Source organism: Pleurodeles waltl, chromosome 4_2 (genome assembly GCF_031143425.1).
Source record: "Pleurodeles waltl isolate 20211129_DDA chromosome 4_2, aPleWal1.hap1.20221129, whole genome shotgun sequence".
Lineage (NCBI taxonomy): Eukaryota > Metazoa > Chordata > Amphibia > Caudata > Salamandridae > Pleurodeles > Pleurodeles waltl.
The window spans coordinates 365,805,488-365,831,690 of record NC_090443.1 but is presented as its reverse complement, the minus strand read 5'-3'; the positions used below and the strand labels follow the sequence as shown (position 1 = coordinate 365,831,690).

Sequence of the window (26,203 nt, the reverse complement as noted above, 5' to 3'; positions counted from 1 at the left end):
CGCATTAAATATTCGTCCCAGAAGCTCACCAAAGTGTCTCTGAACGTTAGTACTTAAAAGGAACTGTATCTCTGCTGATGACCTTGCCACCTGAAGGACGTAGGTCTTGCATGCAGATGCAAGCGCCACATGTTTTTGAAACAATAACACCTTGAGTCTGCTCAACTTGTCAAAATTCACATTTGAAGTAGCAATATGGGGCCACATCTCAGCTACTTCCCTCTGTCTTGCATGAGGAAAAAGTACGTTCTTGCAGCATGTAACAATCTTAGAGACCAAAACAACATAAACTATTCCAGCTCGCATCCCACAACAGTTTTCACTATTGAGGAGAACATAGCTGCCATTTGAGAGCACCTGGAACGCAAGTCTAATCAAGGGGACTGGAACTCCCTTCAGATAGCATGCCAAGTTTGCTGCTGAAGCATTACACGCCCAGTGCAAGGACAGCTGTTTACAAACCATTGAATGGCTGACAGAAGTCTTGCGTTCACTACCGCTAAGAAAAACCTCTTTCATGCCACTGACACATTTGTATGAGAAGGGTAGCTCCCACACCTCATGGATGTAACTATCTCCTAGTCTTTCATATCTTCCTACTGGAATGTGTTTTAAGCAGGACGTGAATTGAAGTGTTGAAATAGACAGATTAATGACCCAGTGTATTAACCACTCAGCAGATGGTATTTCAGCCACAGTAAAAGGCAACTTTTCTAACTTTTCAATATTTAATATGACATAAGTCGCTTCTTTCTTGGCCCTTAGATGTTGTTGTCGCGTTAAATTAAATGTGGAAAATATATCCCTTGCGCTAACGTGTTGCCAGGGAACGTGACCTGCCTTCGATGTTTGTAGTGTCCAACCCAACTGCATAGTGGACCTTAGTTGACTCTGTCCATGGTATAAAGAAGACATATCACTTTGTATTATGTCTATTGCAGAAGAAACAATGTTGTTTAAGGTATATATCCGGTCGGACCGGGTATTAATCCCATTATCTACAACAGCTAATGCCTTCTGTAAGTTTTCCTGATCTATTTGCCTTAACCTGGCAGCAGCTTCTTGTTGAGAAAGCTTCCAAATTTCATTATGGACTGCATATAAGAAGCGCTTTCTGCATTGTTTTCTGGGGCCTAACAGGAAATCCTGTAAGTCAGTGTTATTAGACAGGAGACTGAAGTGTTCTCTAACCGCATCTAGTGAGGAACTCTTCAACTATTGCTGGCATAGTTTCCCTACACTGTATGTTGTTACTATACCCTGAAGTTCAGGTGACACATAGCTAGGGTCCGGCCTACTTGTTCTAAAACCCCCGTGGAGTTTACAAAACATTTGTGACACCTATTGGTATCTATTGGCCACAATAACCACCCGCCAGAACGTGACAGTGAAGCACTAAACGTGCCATTCTAGACCCATTCATCAAGCTGATCTTCAGTTGCATTTATATACTTTTGCCATTTGTAAAATTTTGCAGGGGCAGGAATACAGGGCGCATTCAAATCCTTAATGTTTGCTAAGCCTAAACAACTTGTCTGTTGTGCGGTTTCATTAAAAATGATCATTTGAACAGGTATCAGGCATGCTCTGAATAAAGCTTCCTTCCCCCTTATTTGCCAATTTCTTGTCCCCCATACACTTTTTAAGTCAATCGACTCCATCCAATATTCACAGCCTTCTATAGCCAACCGGGAAACAAAGGATTCCGAAAAAATGAATTTCGTATCTGCCAATAATATATGTACATTTTCCATTAATAGCAATTTGAAATAATATGACTCAGCATTTTTACCACTGTGCCCAGAAAAATATTCAAATTTTTCAGAATATGTTTTAGAGCTCCCTTGTGGTGAACAATGTTCCCATTGTGTGTAATTAAAAATAGTCTTTCGGGTACTTGCTCTTTGAATGAAATTATGTCCACAGTAATTATAGCAAAACATATCACCATAATTCTCTTTAGATTGATAAACATCTTCACTTTCAAATACAGTGAAATACTGCAATTCAGTCATCATAGAATCAACTGTTTTCACATCCCAGTCATCAGAAACAACTCCGGGTATTATTACGTAATTAATTGAAAGTTTAAACACATATGGTATTTGAGTGACCTCAGTGGGGCCGTATATGTCAAATGTGACTTAATCCCAAACAATCCCATCAGGAATTGGTATAGTGGAAATGTTCACGAAAGAAAAGTCTCTGCGGACCTTGTGAGAAGAAAAATTGGGTTTTAGGAACTCATCCACCAGTTCAACTGTTGATCTTTCAGGAAGGAAATGACCATGTATTAATAGAAAGAATGTTATGACAAAGCCAATCCAAAGGAGGAGAGTTAACACAGTCAAAGAAAGCCACAAATAGTTCCATGGGAAAATAAAGTAATTTGTTTTGAGCCAATTTATCAGCTTATGTTTTTCTGGCCGTTCAGATGTGGATGAGGCAAATGAAGGTGTCGTTGATGTCGGAAAAGTATACAGAAGCAGTTTGTGCAAAAGCTGGAGCCGTATTTGTAGGGGGAGAACTGGTAGGAGTCTCCGGTGGTGGTTCATAGTAAATGACGCCATCCTTCTGTGTTTAAGTTGTGTCAAATTGATCAGTAATTTCTGTATTGTTTGTTGTAACAGATGTTAGTGGAACCAATGCAAGATCATTTTCCACCCTCCCCAAGATCGGAGAGGTGTCAGTGTTGTTGCTTAAAACTTGTAGAGGGACGTCTTGACCAGTAGTGAGAGGGATTCGGCAACTACTGGCTGCTCCTCTTGGTCTGCTGTGCAGGATCGGCCACATGATGTAACTTGACATTGTTGATAGATACAAAACGATTTTCTTTAGCACCAGCCAACGGTGGTAGAATGACAGTTCTGGTACTGTATATCCCCAAGACTGGGACCGTTGCGTGATAAGAAAAACCAAACTCCTTTTTCACAGCAACTTTTTCACGTACTAGATCCCCAACTTTTGGAATCCAGACATTGGATGTTATTGGTACGTTCTTAATTCCTGCAGAGGCAGCACTGGCAGAAGTGTTGTCGTCACTGAACTATTGTAATTCCTGCAAGACAGTGACGTTCATTTATGTCAAAAGGTGTTTCTGCCGTCTCCACGCCAGGACCATCAAGATCTGGAACATACATTTGTGTTCCAAACAGGTACACGTATGAAGTACGACCCCCAAGGGACCTTCTAGGAGATTGTTAAGTGCTCTCTAGACTCCATACAGGAGATTAAGCCAACTACAACCCGTACCTAAGACTCTGGCTGTTAAGGACTGCTTTAAATCATGGTTTTGTCGCTCCACTACACTATTTCCCTCCGGATGAAATGGAGATGAGTAATGGAGTTTGACCCCTAACAAAGCCACAGCATCTCTGAATGGCCTTGAGGCAAAAGCAGGGCCCTGGTCCAAGTGGAAAGCCGCAACTGCATATGTGCCGATAAAGACCTGCAAATCTTTAGTAACAGTCCGAGCGTCAGCCGAGCATTGTGACCACACCCATAGAAATCTGGAGCAAGAGTCAACAGCGACTAAGAAGTATTTGTATGCACTGTCCGGCATTAGGGGACCACAATGGTCCAAGTACACACATTGTAATGGTTTGCTAGAAATTAGGAGGGGTGTCTACGGTGGGCATTTGGTAGTGGAGCCCTTAATTTGTTGGCAGATGTCACAACAAAGGACATACTGGTTGGTCTGTTTGTATAAACCTGGCCACCAATAACGTGCTTGCAATAATGCTATTGTAGCCTCCACACCAGCATGGGCAGATGCAACCCCCTCATGCACTGCTTTAGTCAACTCTGATCTCATGTCTTTGTTGAGAATTACCCAAACTCCCACACCTGGTATCTTTACTTCAGCATCAAGGAAGCCTCCCATTTGGTAGGAATATTTAGCAGGAAATGCTTTTGGATAGGGCATGCCTTCAGCAGTAGCTTTCATGCAGGCCATATGTCATTGTCCGGTTTTGTTCCAGAGTGGGTTACTGCAGCAACAGCAGCCGTAGCTACTGCTGATTTGGCTGCTTCATCAGCCAGTGTATTTCCAGCATCATGTATTGCAACGCGCTGGTGTCCAAGTGTATGTACAACATGGACGTTTGGTAGCGTTTCCTTCAGATCTGCTACTTTCCCCCAAACAAGTCTGTGTTTAATGGTGTTGCCTTTAGAATCTCTGAACCCATTCTGGCGCAAGTAATGCAGGTATTCATTGAAGGACTGGACACAATAGTACAAATCACAAACAATCAGCGTTAGCTGTGCAGGATCCGTTTTCTCCAGTGCCATTACCAGAGCCCTTAGCTCTGCTAGTTGTGCTGTGCAATCCCCTAGGGTTTGCGTGAATGTATGTTGGGGACAAAATTTATTATCCTCCATGTAGCTACTTATGACTGCACAAGCAGCGGAGTATTGATGTTTTGTTCCTATTGCAGGTTGTGCTGAGCCATCGGTGTACATGACTCTTTGATATTGATCAATAGGCAATGTGTTTGCTGGAACTGAGTATTCTAGTTCATATTGTCAAAATTCTCTGTGTTTGTAATTTTGAGTAAAAAATGTAGTCAACATCAGTTGCTGTCAAAGACGTTGCCCATTGAATCCAACGTGGATGTAATGCTTTAGCGTTCGGAATGCTTGCTTTGGTAAGAGCCTCAAGGGCTGGAAATGGAGAGACGACAATAATGCGTTTCCCCTGGGTTAGTGGTCTTTCTTTGATGACGGCCATCTGAACAGCAGAGAGACTTTTCTCAGTGGGAGCTAAGTGTTGTTCTGCTGCTAAATACAAATGTGATTTGTACGCAGTCGGTACTGTCTCACCGTCATTGAAAGTTACATAGGTACCAGCACTTACTCTGATGAGCAGATGTTTTTTGTTTTCCCTTGTGTGTAAGTGTTGTGCTGCAAGCATGTCTGTTTGCAAAGCTCTGAGAATGTGTGTCTGTTCGACTGTCCAAAGTTTACTGGAAAAGTCAGGACGTATTAAGTCATATAAAGGTTTTATGCGTGTTGCATGGTCTGGAATGTAAATTCTGCCAAAATTTAGGAAACCATTAGGGATTGGAGTTTTTAATTGTATTTGGAGGTTGTAACTGCAAATGTTTCCAAGAATTGTGGTGCTAGGCTCTTTCCTTCACTTGACAATTCGGATCACAGAAACAGGACACTAAGGAAGGTTACTTTTTTTTTCTTGAAGTTGAATTTATAGCCAAATTTGGCAAATTCTACAATAATGCAGGCTACCCATCTTAGATGTTGCAGTAATTCATCATCCGTGAGATAGATATCATCTACATAGGACAATGCTTCAGGGTCAATGTCGTGCTATACTGAAGTCAGACAAGCAGCGAACAGTCCTGGACTGTTCGGTAAATAACAGAATTTTGCCTGGGAGCCTAGTGCACTGAAACTTGTTAAGTCTCTACTCTCAGGTGCTATATTTTTACAGAAGAAACCACTGGAAATGTCCAGCGTTGTTTTGCATTTTTTTGCGCACTATGTTGTTCATGAGTGCTGTGCTATGTGAGTTTTGTATAGCTTATGTGCGGGTACGACTGTTTAAATGTCTGTAGTTTAAAACTATTCTACACAAATGGTCCGGTTTAGCTACTGGGAATAAGGGATTATTCACTGGTGAGACACAGGGTTTGATTACGCCCCGGTACTCCAGTTGTGTGAGGATTTCCCTCACAGGTGCTTTAACATCATGTTTTATTGGATACTGGGGTTGTGTCTGGGGTTGATTTTAATAGGAATTACAGGATAAGGGGAATCTTTATCCCACCCTACTTGGTTGCGGTATAACGCTGGGGCCTGCGCCAATTCCCAATCGATGGCGCAGGATTCTGCGAGCTCATCGGAACAAGGGTTGAGAAAGAAGGTTTGATAACATGGGCATGTACGGACAAATTCAGGTGGCCAATCCCTTTCAGCCAATAGAATATCATATATAATTACAATGCGGTCCCAAAAGATTGCGTCGATTATGTGCTCAATGTCTCCTTTTAACTGTAACGTTCCTTTGTGCACCCTATCAGGCGTGGAGACACGCATGTCTGCAGTTTCAACTTATAAGAAGTTGTCAGTTGCTTTCACCTCCAGATGCTCTAAAAGATTCCGGCGAACTATTGTGACCTCTGCTCCGCTGTCTAATAGCGCTAATGTCCACTTCTTGTTCTTTATTAGAGCCTTCTTCTTGAATGGCATGTCGAACTGCAACTGCTGCCACTTTTTTCTTTTTGAATTGGAGTTTTTGTTGGGGAATTTTCTCTTCTTTTTTAACTGAAACTTCTATTGAGCGTTGTGATTCCTGTCTCGGTTTCAGGTACTCGGTTCTTCGCTCTAATCGCCCACCTCTCTCACCGCGTTTTTCCGGTAAGTCCTGAAAGGAACGAGATTAGCGTGTATCAGTATATTGATATCTGTCAGGCGTTTTTATATTATCTCTATTTCTGAGATTAGATCTATTTTGTGGGGTCTCTGGATGTGGAGATTCTCCCCTTTCTTTTTTAGGTGTTTGATGTTTTTTATCCCACCGTTTTTTAGTACCCTCAGAAGCTTGCTTGGTTGAATCTTTATTAGATTTACCCTGAAGTTGTGATTTTGTTGTTCTGGCCCCCAGACTATCTCGATCAATGCTAGAGTAGGTCTTTGCGATAATCTTAAGCAGCTCACGCTCTTGATCCTGTGGAGGAATGTCCCGGAGCCGCAGTCGCACTGCTAGTGCAACTGCTTCCCCTTTAAGGTTACTTAATATAATTGAGGATACTGTGGCAAAATTGCCCATTAGCTGCATCCCCAAGTCCAGGGCCGCCCCGTATTCATCTTGAATTTGTTTCAACACTTCCGGTAAGTTGGCAAGTGTCGGTGTTTCATGTGCAGTAGTATAGGGCGTGGCAAATACCTTGCCCCAAGTATTGCATTTATCTATAGTGGGACCCACCCCAAATGGCAAGCACATAGTTAATATTCTATATTTATCCTGAGGTCCCGTATGGGGAAATACTGTTTTCAGTGCATTTATTTTTTTAGCTAACCAAAACCGAATCTCTTCTCGTTTGGTGGGTACTTACCCATGATCGAATGTACAGTCGCCAGATTAATGCCTGGCGTTACTGCATGTGGTTGCGCTTGAGCAGCACGTGCTGGGTTTGTGTTTAATGTTTGCATTACAAACTGTACTAATCGTTTATATATTTCCATCAACTCAGCATATAAGCGACGGACTTCAGCTACCGCCAAGGTTGCTGCATCAGGGTGAGGTGTATATGTGGCCAATTAAGGCCAGGTAGGACCATCATTACTTAGAGGACCTAACCTAACATGTAGAATTGTATGGGGTAGGGCGCCATCAAGCCAATTATTATGTTCTTGATAAAGATAGAGGTATTTGCAGATATGCATATTCTCTGTATTGTGCAGGTATATTTGCCATTGTATAGTGATGAAATGTATTTGTGTTCCCATGAGCTGCTGGAAATGTGATCCAAGAATAGAAAAATTCTGTTCTATAGGCTGAATGAGCCTCAACAACAAATGTGACTTGACCCCCCTGGGCCGTTAGGCCATGTGCCAATAAATGTGCAGTATGGGGTGGTCGCATATTAACTGCAATTCCTACCTGTTGCGGGTTCGCCATCATGAATGGTACATTCTGTTCAGAGATAAGCATACCAAATGGGGATTATCCTTTTAATGGTTCAAGCTTGAACAACTAACAGCATTAGTTAGGTACTCCCTACTTAGCTGAGGAGGAAAATCCTCAATACCACCGATGTCTCCGTATATACTACTGAGATGTCTCTGTATATACTACTGAGGTGTATTTGTATGTAGTGAGACAGAGATACTCAGGAGGACCGGAAAATTAGAGCCTGACCAAACGTTGGCGGCGCTGTGGGGTACTGAGTCTGAACCCACTACAGGTGACACCTGTCGACCTAATCCGGGTTTTGCTCCGGCTAACTAGCAGTCCCTCATCTCCACCCAAGAGCAGGGATGATTGGGCAGCCAAGCGCATGATGCAGGGATGATTGGGCAGCCGAGCACATGACACAATTGACTCCTCAGGGAAATCGTGGTCACTCAGATTGCATCTGTTTCTCTCACTTACATTAGTCTCACAAATAAAAGGACACCTAGAGGCAGTATATGTTTCAATAAGGTTTTAATGAAGCAACAGCATCTTAGATAATAAAGCATGTACTGCAATAACCAGAACGATAAAGCAAGACAGGATTAGAACTGTGACAAGGAGAGTAAAGCATAAAAATAACGCCACCATATTGTCACTAGAATCATTAAAATAATTCCTACCAAGGCTATGTTAGAGCACAGCATATTAAGCTCTAATTCTGCCCTTCAGGTTCCTTGGGAAGACATCGTCCCTCATACATGATCAAGAGACCTGAAGTCTACATTAGCAGCTGTAGCGAAGCATTTCAGCAATCAGCATACATTCATGGTCATCTGGCTGGAATTTCCCTCTAACGTGTATGGGACAGAGAAGTGTTTTTATAATAAGACAGCTGATGTTCTGAGAAAATTTCCGTACATAAGGATGTGTATGTTTCTATGAACAATGGAGACAAAGCCTTACCACGTTTAGTGGCAACCTATCTTACTGCAGCCTTGAGAAAAGCACAGAGTGAAAGAAATGTCTTGTTTAAGAACGCAGTGCTGACCTAGGTAAAGAACAGCTAGAAAGAGAGAAATAAAACAAGACCGCAAACATGGCTATTGTTAAAATAATAAACGAAGCTGAATAAAATATATGTAGGCTAAAATGCACAGAGGCAGGCCTAGTTCGCTAAAATAACTTGTATGAAGTTATAACTAAAAAGGTGACACAACAATACTAAAGGACATTATTGCACATCAATCCTGGAAACTGCACACTCAACCTCTCACACATGACAGCGAATATCAGAAGTTCCAAAATGTGAATGACAAACTGTCCGTTACTCAAGAAGATATTTTCTTACGAGATTTAAAAGTTGTCATACCAAGTAATTGAAGTGGCCCATGAAGAACATCATGGAACTGTTGCCTCTAAACGAGCTCTCCGAGACTGAGTTTTGTTTCCTCATCATGAAGAAAGAGTTGAAAGAGAGTAGAAGGTCTGTCGTTTGTACAATTGTTTATCTCCCAAAGTCACTCAACATACCTTGAGCATATCGGATTTACCAAAACATGCATGAGAGAGGATCACTGTTGATTTCTTTGGTCCTAGTGACAATGGACATCACCTGCTGGTGCTTTCTGATGAATACTCCCATTTTCCATTAGTAGAAGATCTCTCATTGATTACTTAAGAAATAATCATCAAATGGTTAGATGGCACTTTTGCAATATGGGGTGTTCCTTTGATTCTAAAGTCTGACAATGATCCGCCTTTTAACAGTCAAGAATTCTAGACTTTCTCAATTATCTCATTGTGAAGCATCAGAAGATCACACCTTTTTGGCCACAACCAATGGCCGCTGTCTAATGCTGTATGTGCACACTTAGATTATCCAGCGTGCTAAATTGGAGAAGCTTGATCTAAGGTCAGCTCTCCGTGCTACTCTTTGAGCTTACCGGTCAGCTCCTCATTCAACGACAGATGAAAGTCCTGCCACCTTGATGTTCAGGAGAGCCTTGGGGACCAAGTTACCATCATGGACCAACAGACGATCTACAACAGAAGGAGAACTTCGCCAAACAGACTTGTGCCGTGAACAAAAGATGAAAGCATATGTCAACAAACGGCGATGTGCCAATAGCATTATTTTCAATGAAAGAGATCTAGTATTGGTGTGACAAAAGAGACAACACAAATCTGATGCTACCTTTGATGCTGAACCCTTCAAAGTTGTGACTAGCAAAGGACACATAGTGACTGCTCACTGCCTTGAAAAGTCGATTGTGCAAGATTCTTTGCACTTGAGGCGTCTGTCTCATCATTCACCAGTTTCTGATGTCAGTGATCAGAGTGGTTTGACTGAGACTGTGGAAAGCCCCTTGACTGCCTCTGTCCCTACATCACCAGTGCCAGTCATGGACGCTTCTATTCTTTTCACAATCTCAGAGGATTGCCAAGTGCATGGACAGTGCAGGGGCCCCCAGAGGCCCCCGACAACCCCATTCTGACAGCCTTTCAAGGCTGGCGGTATGGGGACTCGTAATCCCCAGGGCGGCGTAGCAAGCAGCGCTGCCCTGGCGGATTACAACCACCGGGACCACCAGGCTGCCGGCAGCCTGGCGGTGTCGGTTGTCCAACACCGCCAAGTCAGAGCAAACACTTCGGTTCCAGCAAGTGAGAGCTATCAAACAGTGCTCACTTGCAGGAAGCTGAGGTTTCCCCTGTTTCCCTGCCTTCAGAAATGCAGGAAGGGAAACAGAGGAAACTATTGCTCTCACAGAGAAGGAGCTATATCTATAGCAGCTCTCTATGTATTACAGCAATGTCAGCTCCCGGAGGAGGCGGGGAGTCTTCTCGGACCCCAGGGGGAGCCCAGTCCCCAACCATTTTGATTGGGTGCCCTGTGGGGGCAGCAAGGTGACATGACGGGGCCTCAGGGGAATGGGGTCCCGGGGGCTTAGATCGGCCAAAAGATAAAGGCCCTCATTCTGACCTTGGCGGGCGGCGGAGGCCGACCGCCAAAGTCCCGCCGTCAGGTTACCGTTCCGCGGTCGAAAGACCGCGGCGGTAATTCTGACTTTCCCGCTGGGCTGGCGGGCGGTCGCCTTCAGACCGCCAGCCAGCCCAGCGGGAAAGAGGCTTCCACGATGAAGCCGGCTCGGAATCGAGCCGGCGGAGTGGAAGCTGTGCGACGGGTGCAGTTGCACCCGTCGCGTATTTCACTGTCTGCGCAGCAGACAGTGAAATACATTTAGGGGCCCTCTTACGGGGGCCCCTGCAATGCCCATGCCAGTGGCATGGGCACTGCAGGGGCCCCCAGGGGCCCCGCGACCCCCCCTACCGCCATCCGGATCTCGGCGGTCCGACCGCCGGGATCTGGATGGCGGTAGGGGGGGTCGGAATCCCCGCGGCGGTGCAGCAAGCTGCGCCACCGCGGAGGATTCAATGGGGCCGCGGTACACTGGCGGGACCCCGCCAGTGGTGCCGGTCCGACCGCGGCTTTACCGCCGCGGTCGGAATCCCCATTGGAGCACCGCCGGCCTGTCGGCGGTGCTCCCGCGGTCCTCCGCCCTGGCGGTCAAAGACCGCCAGGGTCAGAATGACCACCAAAATGTTTAGGCCGGCCCCCGGGGATGGGGTCCCCTGGCTCTGATTGGCTCAGGGAGGGGGGCCACGGGGCCCCTTTCCACCCAAAAAAAATAAATGTTTAGGCCAGGCCCCGGGGTTGGGGTCCCCGGAAGTGGGGCCATGTGGCCCTCTCTCCAAAAAAAACCCAAAATATTAATTCTGGGTCCTAGGTCCTCCCATCCCCCCCCCAAGAAAATGTTTTTGTTGAAGGCCGGACCATGGCGGATGCGGTCCCTCAGGTGAAGATCAGCCTAGGGTGGGAAGCCACTGGCCCTCCCACTCCAAAAAACATAAATATATTAACGACAGGCCACAGGGGATTGGGTTCCAGGGGCTAAAATCGGCCGGGGGAGCGGGGGCCACGCAAACCTGCCGGCAACTCCCACCGCACACGGCCTAGGGCCACGCACAGCGTGGAGTTGGGTGGTTAGGGGGGTTGGTTGCAGGGACTGGCCACAGGCCAGGCCCTGCGGGCAACCCCACCACACATGACTGAAGGCAAGGTTGTTTAGTTATAAGGGGCTGGCCGGCAGGCCTGGTCGCAGCCAACCACTGCCACGCATGGCATAGTAATAACAATTACTGGCATAGTACTGAAAATTACTTTACGTTAAAAATAACATAGAAATTAACTGAAAAAAACAAAGGTTACAGGGATGTTATATTTAGGATCACATTTTAAACGTACAAAACCATAGAAATTCACCTAATATAGTTATAATTATCTCAAGTTACTATAATTTGTGCACTAAGGTAACTATAACTCACACCCTCACCATGCACTGCTAATTACCCCACAAATTACGGCACCCATGACATCTTTGATAACATCATTGGTAATATCAATATAATAAAAATAATAGTATACAAAAACAACGCATGGTGAGGGCAAGTTATAGTTACTTTAGGGCACGAGCTATAGTTACTAGAGATAACTCTAACAATTAAAGGTGAGTTTTTATGGTTTTGTACGTTTAAAATGTGAGCCAAATTATAACATCATATACATGTGGAGTTTAGCAAATCTATACTTCTCTTCCCTTTATTCTTGGTGGCAATATGCTTGCTAAGACATTTCAATAGTTCGATATGTAGGATTCTATATTCTGGTAGCACACAATGCACTGTGACTTTTTCTTAAGGATATTTTTTGGAAAATCAAATGACCCAGGCCTTTTCTGTTACTGTGGGTTACACTTCCAGTCTCCTGACAAAGCCTTACCAAACTATAAACAATCTCTCATGCCAAAATGGTTTGACAAAAACTGTGGTAAGGTTAGTCAAGCTCTATGTCTGGTTTTATAGAAGAGTCCAAGAAACTTTACTAATATCTCAAACTTGTGAATGATTTGTAAAAGTGCAAATTAAGACAAGGAAAAATAAAATCAGAGCGAAAGACTGTGAAGATTGAATTCCTTTATGTGATGCAAAAGACTATACATCCTTTTGTAACTCATAAATAAACCTGTTTTCCCTTAAGGGAAGTACTGTACAATACAGTCACTGCTAATGAATGGAGTGGTGATTTCTCCAGCATTTATGACAGCGCTAGCGTAATGTCAAGACTTTAAGAACAATTTGTTTTTCCCTTCAGTAAGTTGCTGAAGTGAATATTTGAAGTCCAACAAATAAGGGACCTCACACAGATGGGATCCGTCATTATAGAAGCCTGTAACTTTAAAGCTGTCCTCTGAGCAATTTTGCTTATTTATCTGCAGTTTAAATGTAGCTATCATGGCAAAATTTCCAAAACTTGGACCACATTTTTAGCATAACTCTATATGCTAAACTGAGAATCTTATGCACTTTGATGAACTAATGAGCATTGAGACACGGAAGAGATCGCAGAGGAACGTTCTCAACGTGCCTTCTTTGTGCCTAATCCCGCTGCTTCATTGCCCGTTTACTCTTCCACCACCTTTGCCTCTCCTCCATTCCTAGTGCTGGACCTGAAATCTCTCATCCTGAGAGATCCCCTGAGATTTTCATCTTTTTAATCTAAACAATAACAGAGTAACACAAATTGATATGTTCCCTGGGTACTAATGTGACACAGCAAAAAGGAGTGATTCCACTCTGTGATATATACATTAGACAATAATTCTAGATACACTTAATAACAATGAATTGGTGAGCAGGCAGAATTGAATAGTTATTAAAAAATAATCTGTTTTATATGTGGAAGCATGAAGTGAATACCACTGTTGGTGGCGTGGTGCTGAGTGCAATAATGTAAATAAACACTTCACTCAATGGGGAAGGCACAGACTTGTAAGAGCATTAGGTCTCGGTTTGGGGGGAGGTTGCAGCCTTCAATTAACCCATGTACTTGTCACCAGTTCAATGAGATAAGAATCCAAACGTCATTTCATTAGACAGAATATTGAAAAATATGGTATTTTTGTTGTTTTTATCCAAATGAAATATATTAAATACCAGGGCTTTAAATCTGGCTCTGCACCACACCTCATCATAGATCAGTCCACTGCACCTCAACACCCAGCATGCTTGTCTTTGCAGGCTTCTTCATTTTGAAAGCAAAGACCGTAATTGATACCTTTAAATCATTTGGAACATGGTATTTGTTGAACACTAGTGCTGCTCTGTTTCATGGCTGTAGTGTAGTGCCAGATAATACAACTGGAATATGACATTGTGTATTATATAAAAAAAAAATTTTTGTGTTACTGTTCAGCCCAAAGATGTTTTTAAAAGTATAGGTTTGGCAAACCAAGGGCCAAGACCAAGGGGTGACTGAAAGTGTGGAGCTCGCCAATAATAACAATAAGCACTCCCACTAATACTTGTCTGTGCATTCAGTGGGTCTTATGTTTTGGTATGTTTCAATTAAGAGCTGTATGGCAGTGTCTCCATCTATTTGGTATATAGGTTGGTTGTGGGTGTTTCTCAAAGTGAGGGCCTCAAAGGACAGGGCTGAGGTCGGATCTTGCTATCTTCCATTAACCAGAGTTAAGGCTGCAGGACCCAACATAGTAGTTCGGATCAGCTGATCATCGCCAAAGCCCAGCCCATGCCCCTGTGTAGAACTCGGGCAAGGCCTGTGCTAAGAAGCAAATTCAAGAATTCTGCTTAAAGGAAGTTGCTCAAGACATTCTCTTGCAAAAATCACACAAGGCAGCAGGCCCAGATAAAATTCCAACAGATGTTTATCGTAACTATCTAGCATTATTGCTACCAATATTAACTCGCTTCTACAATAACATCTGGTCCACTGAAAAAATTCCAGCATCATGGAGAAAATCTAATAATTGAGCCCCTACATAGAAAAGGATCTAGGGATCAAGTATTAAATTATAGGCCAAACTCACTGCTAGACAGGGCTGGTAAAATCTTTGGCAAATTCATATTTTTCCATCCAGATCAGTGGATAGAAGAAAGAGGACCAATATCAACAGGGCAAGCAGGTTTCAGGAGGGGCCAAAGCCTTATAGATCAGCTTTTCAGGATGAATCTAATTTGTTCTAAATATGTCTGCCTAAAAAATTCCCCACTGTACTTGGTATTCTTTGATCTCCAAACTGCTTTTGACAGCATTGACTGCCCGGTCTTACGGCAAACCTTGACGGAAACAAGCATCTCAGAGAAGATCTTGAAGTTAATAATCTCTTTTCATACTGGCAATACCACTGGGGTCAGATACAGCACTAGGAATTAATATATACCAGAGATTCCAATTCAACAAGGTGTTAAGCAAGGCTCTATCCTGGCACGGACCCAATTTAACTGCTACATAAATGAGGTTGTTCAAATTTTAAAAGACTTAAACCTTTATGTGCCGAAGTTATCCAATAAGAGCACACCAATACTGCTCTTCGCAGATGATGCAGTGTTATTGGCAAGAACAGAGCTATTGCTGCACCGCCTACTGAAAGGTTTGACTCTTTTTGTGTTTCCAGAAAACTGATGATTAACAGTGGGAAGACAATATTTATGTTACTAAACCAGAAGGGGAAGCTGTGAGCCACTTTCAAGGTCAATAATGGGCCTTTGGACCATGTAACTACATATGGCTACCCGGGATGTTGAATGGACAGAAAACTAGTATGGTCCCAGCAGGTACACAAAAGCTACATCTCTTTGGCCCAGCAAGCTAGAGCGGTGCCGAGATTAGAAAAATCTAGAGGCAACCATTCTCGGCACTATTGGCGGACAAAATGAAGGCCAGGGCGGCAGCGCTATATGGTGCTTAGATCTGGGGATTTTAGAAGATCCCGGAAATACAAATAACTGAAAATAACTTTATAAAGCGATTATTAAATCTGGGTTGCGGTACCCTCATGGACGCCATAAGAATAGACCTGCGTATAGGAAAAATTGAAGACTATATTGCTCAGGCATCGATACAATATTGGTTCCGCATTTGGCCCAAGGACGAACTGGCCCCGTACAGAGCATTGTTAGCAGATTTTACGAAGTTACAAAATCATCACAAGTTGCCATGGTTTATGCATGTGTCAGACATTCTAGCTACCACTGGCCTGAAAGAACTGTGGGTCTATCCTGAAAAAACTACGAAAGCCAGCCTGTCTGTGGCCATAAAGGCGTATTAAAATCATAACACTTTGATGACTTGTAATCAACCTGGCCCTTTGTTAAATTGTTACCTGTCATTCAACCAGGACCACGGCCAGGCCACTCGCATTGAAAACATCTACCCAGCAGAAAAAATATCTCTTTATATACAATTTTCCATGGGTACATTCCCAGTGGCCTCTGTGACCAAGAGGTGGTCCACAAATCGTTCGGAGGGGCCTGATTGTTGCCCTTGTGCTTTGGGCGGACAAGAAACATTATCTCATTTTCTTTTGTTATGCAATTTCCTGCTTTCCTGTCATAAGCAGTATCTACACCGATTTTTTCAAAAGCATGGTGTTAGGAAATGTAAGGAGGCTGAAGCCCTGTGCATTCAATCTGATGATAAAGACATTGCGCTGGCTGTCTCCGCCTACAATTGTGATGCACGGAAATTAAGTACACAAGTGTTTCAAATCATTCGAGAAGTAGCAATGTCTGGCAAGTTACAACTGTCACACTGTAATAAGTTCCTTTTGAGACTGATGTTCCATCTGGCAAAGAGCTGTGTAAAGTTGTGTACTAATTTTGCCAAATTAATTAACTGCATTGATAATGGAATAGGGGTGATTAGCTTTTTGTGTACAGAAAATATGGTATACTATGTTTGCCATAAGGGCAGCGTCCCTGACCGCTTCTATCCGTTCTAATGATGATAGCTACTGTTTGCCTGGTATTGGCTGATGGAAACGTTCCAGGCCTGTAGATTGGTTGATCTTTGGGTCATTCTGGGTGAAATGCCTTCTTATCGGGTTTTATTCATCCAAAGGTTTTATTAGTGCATGCATAGCATGATCGGAGCACTTTTAGATAGTGCACAGGCAAGACCTGCATAGAATTACACTAGATATTATCATGAATCCCTGGCTGCAAAAACGTTGTTCGAATCCTATGTTAAAAAGTCACTCAATTGTTAGTAAGATCGACCTAGTCCTGGCCTGGGTAGCAGCATTAGGCCATCAGTTTTCTGGGAGATTCTTTCTTGGAGAGTTTGTATGGACTCATTTGAATGTAACTGAATGAATTGGCCGATAAATAAATTGTACAGGGCAATTGATAAAAATGCTCTTATATAAGCTCGAGGTTATTTTAATGTATTTTGAGGATTCATTATTTTAATTGTTATGGCCGGTTTGGCTGAAACAATAAATATTTTATTTGATTTGAATATAGTAGTTGTCAATTGCCTTCTCTGCTCTTTAGAGGAGATGTTGGTGGTTGAGGGCCCTGGCACTCACTACCATATCATCTCTGATGTGTGTTTCCACCTAAAGTCAATACTATCAAAGTTTTCTTTCCACTGCCTCCAAAGCTAGAAAATGTAGACACTGACTTTGGATATGTCGATCCTCTATGCACTATTGTAACAAATAGTGAGACATTTATTCCCTGTGGACAGGCCACTGTTGGGATTTATGAAGATTCACTAGGATACTGATCATTGTTTTTTTTCCTTTCTCTACCACAGCTCTCAGTTTGGTTTTCAGTGATTTTGCATGTATTTCATGAGACATTGTTGTAAATGTATATATATGCCTCTCCTGGTGCCATACAACACCTCTTTCTATCCATTTGATCATCGTGTGTTACATGGATGAGCTAGAATAGCAACCTTCATCCTCTATCTGCGACTTTACTTTGTACAATTTGTGACTTTCACACTACTCTGTTTAACCTTGAAAAGAAACTACAATCTAGTATAGAAATGGTTAGAGGTAAAAACATTTAACACTTAGTTTTCCACCTCCCTAGACACCAATATAATATTGATGGGTGAATCCTATTTTGCCATATCCCAAATGTATGGTAACACAACACCTTGAGGATGGTCCCAGGGAACTTGGCGATACAAAAGGCGACCTATTTTAACTAGAGCTGACCGTCAGGCCATGGACTCTAGGATATATTTTCTAGGACTTATTTCCTGTTTATTTTTCTAATCTCCTTCAATGCCCTGAAAGAACCATCACTACTGAGCTTCCTCTCTGCCTGGCTGACTACACAGTCGTCTAATCACTGTACAGTCCTATATTTCCTAATCTACCACTATTCAAGATCAATGCTGTCTTTCTTTTAATGCTCACTGTCTTATTTATCGCGGCCTGTCATCCATGGATTCTGACTCATTTGAACATAACCAAATCATGTCCACTGGGGGAACAAATACAATGTGATCTTACAAATATTTACGTAGAATTTATACAGAAGTTTAAAACGAAATCCATTCTTAGAATCTTGCAATAATATGAGCTGCCTCAGGTAGACAGTACTATTTCTTGATCAACAGTGTAACATTACCCAGTAAGATTAGGGCTTGGTGAATTTCTTTCATCACGTTCCCACAAAGTTCCTTCTGCCATTCCTGCAAAATCTTCCACTCCTCTTCAGAGAAACAAGAGGAAACTTCATGAAAAGGGGCAGGGACCTGAAATACACACATTTACATTGTTAATTCAGCCGCAATATTTAGCAGAACTTAGAATACAGTGCCCAGGTGTTAATCTGAAATAGTTTCATATTTCAATATTAACCTCCCACCAAAATTATGCCTTCCCTTTTACAGAAAAGAGCCACAAATATAGGTTGGGGGCACTAAACTCTACTTCTCTGAAAAAATAAAAAGGGTGTAGTGAGGATGCTGATGGATGCAGAGTGGATATTAAATATGAGGTAGACTACGTGACAAATGCTAATACTGTATTGGGGAATATGCTGATACTCTCTATTTCCTTGCAACTTCTCTCTAAGGGTCTACACTGGTGATTGAGGGTTTTTAGGGGTGGGGGCTCTGCATATTCAGTGCCTTTAATAGGGCTTTGAATATTCTCATTTTACCAAGAAGTGAAAACGGGTAAGGATTCTAATCCCCTCACATGTAAAATAATTCAGAACATTAGCATCTGTTTTTGAGTGTTTAAACTTTCATAAGCAGGTAGTTTGCCTTCCCCTAAAGATGTCTTGAAACTGGAGCAAGTGTGATTTAGAAGTAATCCCCAAACCCGCTCCCAGGGAGATGATTTTCTATGGGAGACCCACATGGTCTAATAGTTACGGAAAACGTCAGCATGACTAATGCCGTCCTCACGGTTAGGAGTAGAACTGGCTGCACCTGCCACAAACATGCAGTTCACAGAAGAGTGTTATGTTTTCTGACTGATTTTCAGATAGACTTCACAGACATAGGACTTTGAGTCACAGGATATGGGGTTCACCAAGCACCTCTGTTTTTAATTAACCGAGGCAAGCCTAATTCACATCCATCAGCTTTGGGGGTGTCTTGGACAGCCCGTAAGGTGCTGTTGTCTCCTAGGCCTACATGGGCCGTAAAGTGTACTCCCATATCGGCCCCTTGTGCTGTGGTAGCAGGGCTGGTTGCTACAGATGATGATGTCCATTCACCCTTTGGGTAGAATCAGATGCGCCAGTCAGTCTGTAATGTTCCAGGGGTGCAGAAACTTCGTGCTACTTTGTTTGCTCCTCCTCGCGTTATGTGCGAAGTGGGTTCGAATGAAGGTGTCAATATACATTCAAGATGATTTCGTAAGGAGTTATATGAATAAAATAAAAAGAACAAAACGGAAATCAACTGTGTAATGCTACACCATCACGGGGGCTGCAGGCCACACTGGAGAGGAATACTGAGGACTCTTTTAGAAACATGAAGTTATAAATTATGCGTTTTTGCACTTTATGCTTAACGCGGAATAAGGTGGCAGCGGCAATCGCTGGGGAAATAATGAATGTCAACTGAAAGGGGTACAACTGCGAGATGTAATAAGTAGACAAAGGTGAAGACGTGGCGTTACGACCAGAGATGCCTGATTTCAAGCTGTTAAAGCAGGTTCGAGTCTACACAAATGGAAATAAAATGAGAAGATTCACCTCAACAAACACTGTCCCAATTAACTTCCTGATACAAGATTCGACTCACCTCATCTGTGTGTTGCCGGTACATTCCTACACGACCTCAAACGGGTTTGATCTTCGGGAGTTACCTTACAGTGACGGAAAGCTGAACACAGGGAACGAAAAACTGCCAAGCTGAAGACCCGGAGAGACAATAGTGCCTCCTCTTAGTAAACACGGTAGCATGTGCTGCTCTACCATTTCAGTGCGCGTGCCCAGAGCATGAGATACTTTCAGTAGGATGTGCTCGACAGAAATCATACCGCGCATGCTCAGAACTACATTAACTTTACAAAGTACAGTTCCCCAAGCAGACTACGATGTTAGTTACCTGTCCTTTAGTTCTTACATTCAGAGTCACGGCGGTGCAGTAACGATAAAAAAACAGGGGCATATATTACCCTCCTCCCACTAGTGTGTAAAGTTTGAGATTGGACCGACAAAGAAGGAGCTCTGTGCGTCTATCAAGGAGTTTACGTTTCAAACATTTGTCTTCTTTACAAAAACAGACACACAGCTTCTTGGTATTTTCAGCGACAGACCTGTGTTCTTATTTACTTGCCCAGTGTGCGCCAAACACCACCTACCTGTACTGGAAGCAGGACAGTCCCAAACGGAATTAGTTGTTTGCTGCTCCCCGATAAACCCTTTGCGTTATTCAATCTTATACATTAGAATGAAGTTGTAAACATTCTCAACAAGAATGACATAAAAGGGCTTACGTTTGACATTTTATTGCAGCAATATAGGTATAGAAATATTTACGCTGGACCATCAATCAAGCAGATAGGCATATAAATCCTAACATATAAGAACTCAGTCAAGAACGTCAGAAAATCCAGCATTTGACTCGCCTTGTAAGAACGGAAAAGGGGAGAACTCACAAGCAGAATAAGTAGGTGCTTTCATAGGACTTTAGCCTGAGGATTTCTTTTTTTTTATGGTAAGATTGTTAATTAGTTAATAAAAACTATAAACCTTCACATCAATCATTCACAGCAATGCATATCACAAACAACACATTAAGGTCAGTATTAAAAAGAGAAAAAACAATACACAATCAGCACATCATCTTAACCGCTTCTGTGCTGGTGACCTAATGGTTATGCCCGCAACACAGGGCTCCTGTGCAGAGTACGTAATCATTACGTCCTGGCACTGGCCCACAGGGGGAGCGTGCTATCGCTTCCCTCTGTGGGCCTCCCTCCCTCCCCCCCCCCAGAGCAGGGATGGAAGGGGAATCGCGTCCCCTTTCTCCCCCAACCCCCTCCTGCTCCCCGTGACGTCTGATGACTTCAGCGTGCGATCTGAAGAGAAATGAAAGCATTTCTCTTCCAAACAGGGGTGGGGTGGCAGAGAGACAGGAAAGGAAAGGCTTTTCCTTTCCTTTCATGTCTTTCTGAGCATTTCTGCAACCCGATCGTAAAGCGATCAGGCTACAGAAATGCCCACTAGACACCAGGGATGTTTTTTATGTTTACTTATAAGGGGGGCAGCCCTTGGGCAAGGGCCGCTCCCCAGGGGGGGCATTTTTTATTTAGGCTTAGATCGGCCTATTTTAATTAGGAAGATCTGCCCCCAGGAGGGGCAGAAGCCACTAGACACCAGGGATCTTTTTTTTTCTGTACACGTGGGGAGCGACCCCTTAGGCAACCACTAGACATCAGGGATTTTGTTTTTGAGACAATTTCACTAAAGGTGAGCGACCTCATAAGCAAGGGTCGCTCCCTTGGGGGCAAATTTATTTTAGGCCATTTCTGCCCCCTTGGGGGCAGATTGGCCTATTTCGACAGGCTGATCTGCCCCCGGGGGGCATGAACCACTTAGGCACCAGGGATTAGTGTGTGTGTTTTGTTTGGGGGGGCAGCCCCTTGGACAAGGGTTGCTCCTCATGGGGGCACATTACTGTTGGCCATTTCTGCCCCCCTTGGGGGCAGAACAACCTATTTTTGTAAGGCACATCTGCCCCCAAGGGGGGCAGAAAACCCACCAGAGACCAGGGAAGAATTTCTTTCAAGAAAAGATGGTGGGGGTATGGCCATACCCCCACCCCAAATAAATGGGTAGAAAGTTGTTCTGCCCACCGGTGGGCAGATGGGGCAAATGCCCCCGATCCACTCCCCGGGAAGGGAGGGCAGAAAGCCTACTAGATGCCAGGGTATTAAAAAAAATAGTGGGGTGGTGGCTACCAACCAGTATGGGCATGGTTATGCCCCCACCCCAACTGAAGGTGGTAATGGCAAGTAAGAGGACATTTGATTATTTTAGGTTTTGGTATTACATTTGGGCCATGAGAACTTGTCTAACTCTCAAAATCGTCCCACTTGGAATGATGAGGGCTGCACTTTTTGGACTTTGGGACGCTGCCATTTAGAAAAATCTATGAGACCTAGACACATCTGAAAACAAAACATCTGGGTGAGTCCAGGATGGTGTGCTTTACATACATCCTGCACCGTTTTCTTACCCATAATGCCCTGCAAACCTTCAATTTTGCTTGAAATCACACGTTTGTACCACATTTTTGTGATGGAACCTTCCGGAATCTGCAGGAAACCACAAAATTCCTATCACCCAGCATTTTCGCATCTATACCGATAAAAATTCTGCCCCACTTGTCAACCTAAAAATGTTTTTTTCCAAACTTCCCTTTTGGACCCGCTTTGTTTCCCCCTCAATTTCAACGTGTTTTTGGCTCTTCCCTGTCACAGGCACTTGGCCCACCTATACAAGTGAGGTATCATTTTTATCTGGAGACTGAGGGGAACGTTGGGTGGTAGTAAATTTGTGCCGGTGCGGTGATCCCACATAGAAATGTGGGGAAAATGTGTTTTTTAGCTAAATTTGAGGTTTGCTGAGGATTCTGTGGTAAGAAAACACTGGGAGATCAACGTAAGTCACACCTCCCTGGACTCCCTCGGGTGTTTAGTTTTCTGAAATGTCTGGGTTTGGTAGGTTTCCCTAGATGGCTGCTGAGCCCAGGACCAAAAAGGCAGGTGCTTCCCCTGCAAAAACAAGTAGTTTAGTATTTGATCATTTTGATGTGTCCACGTAGTGTTTTGGGTCATTTCCAGTTGCGGGCACTAGGCCTACCCACACAAGTGAAGTACCATTTTTATTGGGAGATGATGAGGAAATGCTGGGTAGAAAGAAGTTTTGTGGCTCCCCTCAGATTCTAGAACTTTGCAGCACCGGAGTGTGAGGAAAAAGTGGTTTTTTTTTGCCACATTTTGAGGCTTGCTAAGTATTCTGGGTAACAGAACCTAGTGAGAGCGCCACAAGTTACCCATCCTGGGTTCCCCTAGGCGTCTAGTTTTCAGAAATGTCCAGGTTTGCTAAGTTTTCCTAGAGGCCGAATGAGCTAGAGGCCAAAATCCACAGCTAGGCACTTTGCAAAAAACAGGTCAGTTTTCTTTGGGAAAATGTGATGTGTCCATGTTGTGTTTTGGGGCATTTCCTATGTGGGCACTAGGCTTACCCACACAAGTGAGGTATCATTTTTATCGGGAAATGTGGGGAAATGCTGGGTGGAAGGAGATTTGTGGCTCCTCTCAGATTCCAGAACTTTCTATCACCGAAATGTGAGGAAAAAGAGCTTTTTGGGCCAAAATTTGAGGTTTGCAAAGGTTTCTGGGTAACAGAACCTGATGCGAGCACCACAAGTTAGACCATCCTGGGTTCATTCCCCTAGGTGTCCAGTTAAAAAAAATGTATAGGTTTTCTAGGGTTCCCTTGGTGCCGGCTGAGCTAGAGGCCAAAATCCACAGCTTGGAACTTTACAAAAAACAGGTCAGTTTTCTTTGAGAAACTATGATGTGTCCACTTTGTGTTTTGGGGCATTTCCTGTCGCTGGCACTAGGCCTACTCACACAAGTGAGGCACCTTTTTTATCGGGAGACTTGGTGGAATGCTGGGTGGGAGAAAATTTGTGGCTCCTCCCAGATTCCAGAACTTTCTATCACTGAAATGTAAGGAAAAGGTGTTTTATTTTGCCAGATGTTGAGGTTTGCAAAGCTTTCTTCTGCAGGCCTAATTTTCCCATTTATTTTTTTAAAAACAAGATGTTTGCTGTATTTTGGCTAATTTCTTGGTCTCTTCCACGGGAACCCACAAACTCTGGGTACTGCTAGAATCTCTAAGATGTTGGAAAACAAGGATGCAAATTAGGCGTAGGTAGCTTATGTGGACAAAAAGTTACGAGGGCCAAAGTGCGAACTGCCCCAAATAGCTAAAAAAAAAAGGCTCAGCACAGGAGGGGAAAAGCCCTGGCAGCGAAGGGGTTAATATAAAATCACAGGAATAATAATAAAATCAAGATGTACCGCATGGAAGGAATACCTTGGGGCTACCAGGAGGGAAGTGGGAAAACAATACATGATATGCATATCATCACAATAGGGATATCGTCTTACAATAAAATCACTCGAATAATGATAGAATCATGTTGTACCATGTGGAAGGGATACCGTGGGGCTACCTGAAGGGAACTGGGGTATACCTTGGGGTGCTGACAGGAAGTGGTTTCAAGATACAGCTCCTCTAACTTTCTACATATAGCAGGTGGGAGTGTCTTAGAACTACCTAAGATGTATAGAACATAAAGTGCCTATGTGCCTCAGGTATAGGTGCCGATTGGATACAATGTAAAGTGGTTCTTTACCTAAAGTATAAAGTGCCAAGGTGCACGTAAAACACTCTCGATTTGGCAGGATAGAGGACTAACAGGATAATTAGCACCCTAGCAACCCCACCATAACATCAGCAATGCCCCACATGAAGATTCCAGCTTCTACCCACTTGCAGTGCTCTCTTGATTTGGCAGGATAGGGGACTAATGGGATACTTATCACCCTAGCAGCCCACCAGAAAATCAGCAGTGCTCCACGTGGACTTTCCAACTTGTGCCCACTGGTAGGGCCTACATTTCTCAAAGGATTTCATACATTCAGTAAACCTATACATGATTCTCAGAATATGCATCAATGGGAAACAAGCAAGTAGAAACATTTTACTACCGAATACATACGAAGATTCTTTCACAATTCTACTACATTATATTCAGATGTTCCCAAAGTCAGTTCAGGTGACGTGAATTGGAATTCGGTCAGTTAGGTGTCTTTAATTAGGTACATCGCTTTCAAAGTGACTGGGAAAATCTAAGTCTTTCAGTGTAAAGCCCACAATTCAATATTACAGTAGAAAAACAACAGCAACAATTATGTCATATGTTAAGATGTCAAATTCAAAACAGAAGAAAACACAAAAATTGTCTTAAGTTGGCGTGAGCTTCATTTCTTGCGCCCTAAACACTACAATTGAAAACAGATTCTACAATTCCCCTGATGATTTCTGAATCATCACATTCAACATAGTTGTCATCATTGCAGGATTCTTCTGCTAGGATCCTTCCAATTCTTTCATGGTATCATAAATTTCACTCTGCATCCTGTTGACTGGAAAATGTAATGTAATTGTATTTATATTGCGCTTACTACCCCTGACGAGGTGCCAACTTGCTTTTCTGAGATTAGCACGCTACTCCGGAACCCAAAAGGATTAATGGTGAATTAGTACAGAGAAATATCAGTGTAGTATTAGTATTAGTGTAGGGAAATATAAGTTAATTTGAGCGGTGAACATAAGTCTGTTAGTTGGATTAAATAAAATAATGGAGGGGTAGAAGATGGAAGAATCCAGAAAGTGTTAATTGGGAGATCATATTAGTATGATGAGGTATGGGATGAATACAGGAGAGATGAAGGAGGGAAGAGCCTGTAGAAAGGGATTAGGAAGATCATACTAATAAAATGAGTTTTGGGATGAGTCAAAGGATAGATACAGGAAGGAGAATTTAGTAGGGTTGTTTGGGAGATCTTAGTAGTAAACTGAGGTTTGGGGTGAGTCAGGAGGGATAGAGGAGAGAAGAGTCTAGGAAGAGTTAGTAATAGAATGAGGTTTGGGATGAGCCAGAGAGTGGAGCTAGAGGATAGATTGAGAGAAGAGTGTGCATTAAAGAGAGTGTTTTTTTTTCTTGTACAGTAGGACAACGTAGGATCAGATGGTCTAGGTCTAAGTCAATTGTCCAGGGGAAATATTGACTATGGGGGTCATTCTAACCCTGGTGGTCCGAGACCGCCAGGGCTAAAATGACGGAAGCACCGCCAACAGGCTGGCGGTGCTTCCTGGGCCATTCTGACCGCGGCGGTAAAGCTGCGGTCAGAAAACCGGGTCCGGCGGTGTCCCGCCGGATTTCCCCCGGTTGCCCAAATCCTCCATGGCGGCGCTGAAAACAGCGCCGCCATGGGGATTCTGACCCCCTTCCTGCCAGCCTGTTTCTGGCGGTTTTTACCGCCAGGAACAGGCTGGCGGGAACGGGTGTCCTGGGGCCCCTGGGGGCCCCTGCACTGTCCATGCCACTGGCATGGGCAGTGCAGGGGCCCCCTAACAGGGCCC

General features: G+C 43.5%; 1 protein-coding gene across 4 annotated transcripts in view; it reads right to left on the bottom strand.

Annotated features, from left to right (window-relative positions):
- LOC138292724 (zinc finger protein 501-like) overlaps window positions 1–19,956 on the bottom strand; it is a 109,674-nt gene extending 89,718 nt beyond the window's left edge. For all 4 annotated transcript variants that reach the window (XM_069231460.1, XM_069231462.1, XM_069231461.1 and 1 more), the window contains exons 1-2: window positions 19,776–19,956; window positions 18,143–18,269 (exon numbers count right to left, since the gene is read on the bottom strand). In XM_069231460.1, the coding sequence (XP_069087561.1) occupies window positions 18,143–18,269; window positions 19,776–19,799 (151 nt within the window). In that variant the 5' untranslated portion in view covers window positions 19,800–19,956. The remainder of the gene's footprint in view (window positions 1–18,142; window positions 18,270–19,775) is intronic.
- Window positions 19,957–26,203: the final 6,247 nt, after the last annotated feature.